The sequence below is a fragment of the Ostreococcus tauri genome, assembly GCF_000214015.3.
Source record: "Ostreococcus tauri WGS project CAID00000000 data, contig chromosome 01, whole genome shotgun sequence".
Classification (NCBI taxonomy): domain Eukaryota; kingdom Viridiplantae; phylum Chlorophyta; class Mamiellophyceae; order Mamiellales; family Bathycoccaceae; genus Ostreococcus; species Ostreococcus tauri.
This window is the reverse complement of record NC_014426.2, coordinates 899,841-901,353: the sequence shown is the minus strand read 5'-3', so window position 1 is coordinate 901,353 and position 1,513 is coordinate 899,841. Positions and strand designations below refer to the sequence as shown.

General features: G+C 60.3%; 2 protein-coding genes across 2 annotated transcripts; one reads left to right on the top strand and one right to left on the bottom strand.

Annotated features, from left to right (window-relative positions):
- Window positions 1-152, top strand: OT_ostta01g05570 (Uncharacterised protein family UPF0016; the record flags this gene model as incomplete). The annotated part of the gene is made up of 1 exon (XM_022985469.1): window positions 1-152. A coding segment is annotated over one exon (152 nt), but the record flags the coding sequence as incomplete, so codon positions are not given.
- A 66-nt stretch (window positions 153-218) lies between these two features.
- Window positions 219-1,295, bottom strand: OT_ostta01g05560 (Pyruvate dehydrogenase (acetyl-transferring) E1 component, alpha subunit, subgroup y; the record flags this gene model as incomplete). Its single annotated transcript, XM_003074562.2, has 1 exon — window positions 219-1,295. The coding sequence occupies one exon, from the start codon at window positions 1,293-1,295 to the stop codon at window positions 219-221; it is 1,077 nt and encodes a 358-aa protein (XP_003074609.2).
- Between the last annotated feature and the right edge of the window lie 218 nt (window positions 1,296-1,513).

The following is a 1,513-nucleotide window of genomic DNA, read 5'->3' as shown; positions in this document are numbered from 1 at the left end:
ACTTTATCGCCACCGCGGGCGCGGTTGTCCTCGGCGACGTGGTGAGCGAAAAACTCTCGGAGAAGGTTGTCGCGTACGTCGGTGGTTCTCTCTTCATCTTGTTCGCCCTCGGCACGGGCATCGACATCGTCCAAAAGGTTACGAGCGCTTAGTCGTGCATACATATTTAATTATCACCATTGTGTCTTGTCTCTCGTTGTCGCGCGTCGCTTCACTTCTTAAACTAAGGGATGGAACGTCTGCGAATCCACGCCTCGGACGACGATGTTCTCCAAGTTTGTGTTCATGTTCTTCGTGAGGTTCTCGCTCGGCGGATACGGGCTCGCCTTGGCTTGCTCCACCGCCTCGTCGACGATGCGCCGTTGCTCCTTTTCGATTTGCTTGATCTCCGTCGCGTCGAGCAAGTTGTGTTCGAGGATGAGCTTACGAAGGCGTTCGACGGGATCACGCTCTTGGCGCACGCCGGAGATTTCGTCGCGCGTACGGTACGTGCTCCCTGGGTCGCTCATCGAGTGCCCGTGGTAACGGTACGTGTCCATCTCCATCACGATCGGTCCCTTGCCGGAGACGCAGTGCTCCTTGGCAAACTTGATCGCTTGCTTGACCGCGAGGGCGTCCATACCGTCCACTCGCAAACCTGGGACATAATCGCCACGCTTATAGTACACCGGACTCTTCGCACTGCGCTCTTGTGCCGTCCCCATGCCATAGTGGTTATTTTCGCACATGAAAATAACTGGCAAATCCCAGAGCGCCGCTATGTTGAGCGCCTCAAACAACTGACCTTGGTTCGCCGCACCGTCGCCATACATCGTCACCGCCACGTTCGGTTGCTTGTTATATTTGAAAGCGAACCCCAGCCCGGCGCCGATCGGCGTCTGCGCGCCGACGATGCCGTTGCCACCGAAAAAGTTAGCGTCGCGCTTGTACATGTGCATCGAACCGCCAATGCCCTTCGCCGCGCCGTCGACGCGTCCCATCAACTCCGCCATCACCTCCAGCGGTGTCCCACCTCGACCAAGATGTACGCAGTGATCGCGATAGGACGTCACCACCGCGTCCTCCTTCGTCAGCGCCCGCTCCATCCCGACCACGACGGCTTCCTGTCCGTCGTACAAGTGACAGAAACCGCGAATCATCTTCCCCTTGTACAGCACGTCCGCCGCGATCTCCAACCGCCGCATCATGTACGCCTGGGTGAACATATCGATAATCTCCCCCCTCGACGTCTCCACCATCTGTGACGGTGGTTCGATCAGGTGTCCCTTGAACGGCACCGGCGTCTCGATCGTCATCGTCTCATCCGTCGCCCTCGCCGCGAACGCCCGCGCCGGGCGACCGCTCGAGACCTGCGCGACGTCACGAACGCATCACCCGTCAGTCTCCACCGCCGTTTCCCCCCGCGCGATCGCTCGTGCGCGCGTGAGACGTCGCGATCGTCCACGCGGTCGTCATCGGTCGCCGCCGCGTCGATCGCGCGTCGTTCGCGATCGCGCGCGCGCGTCGTCGCCCG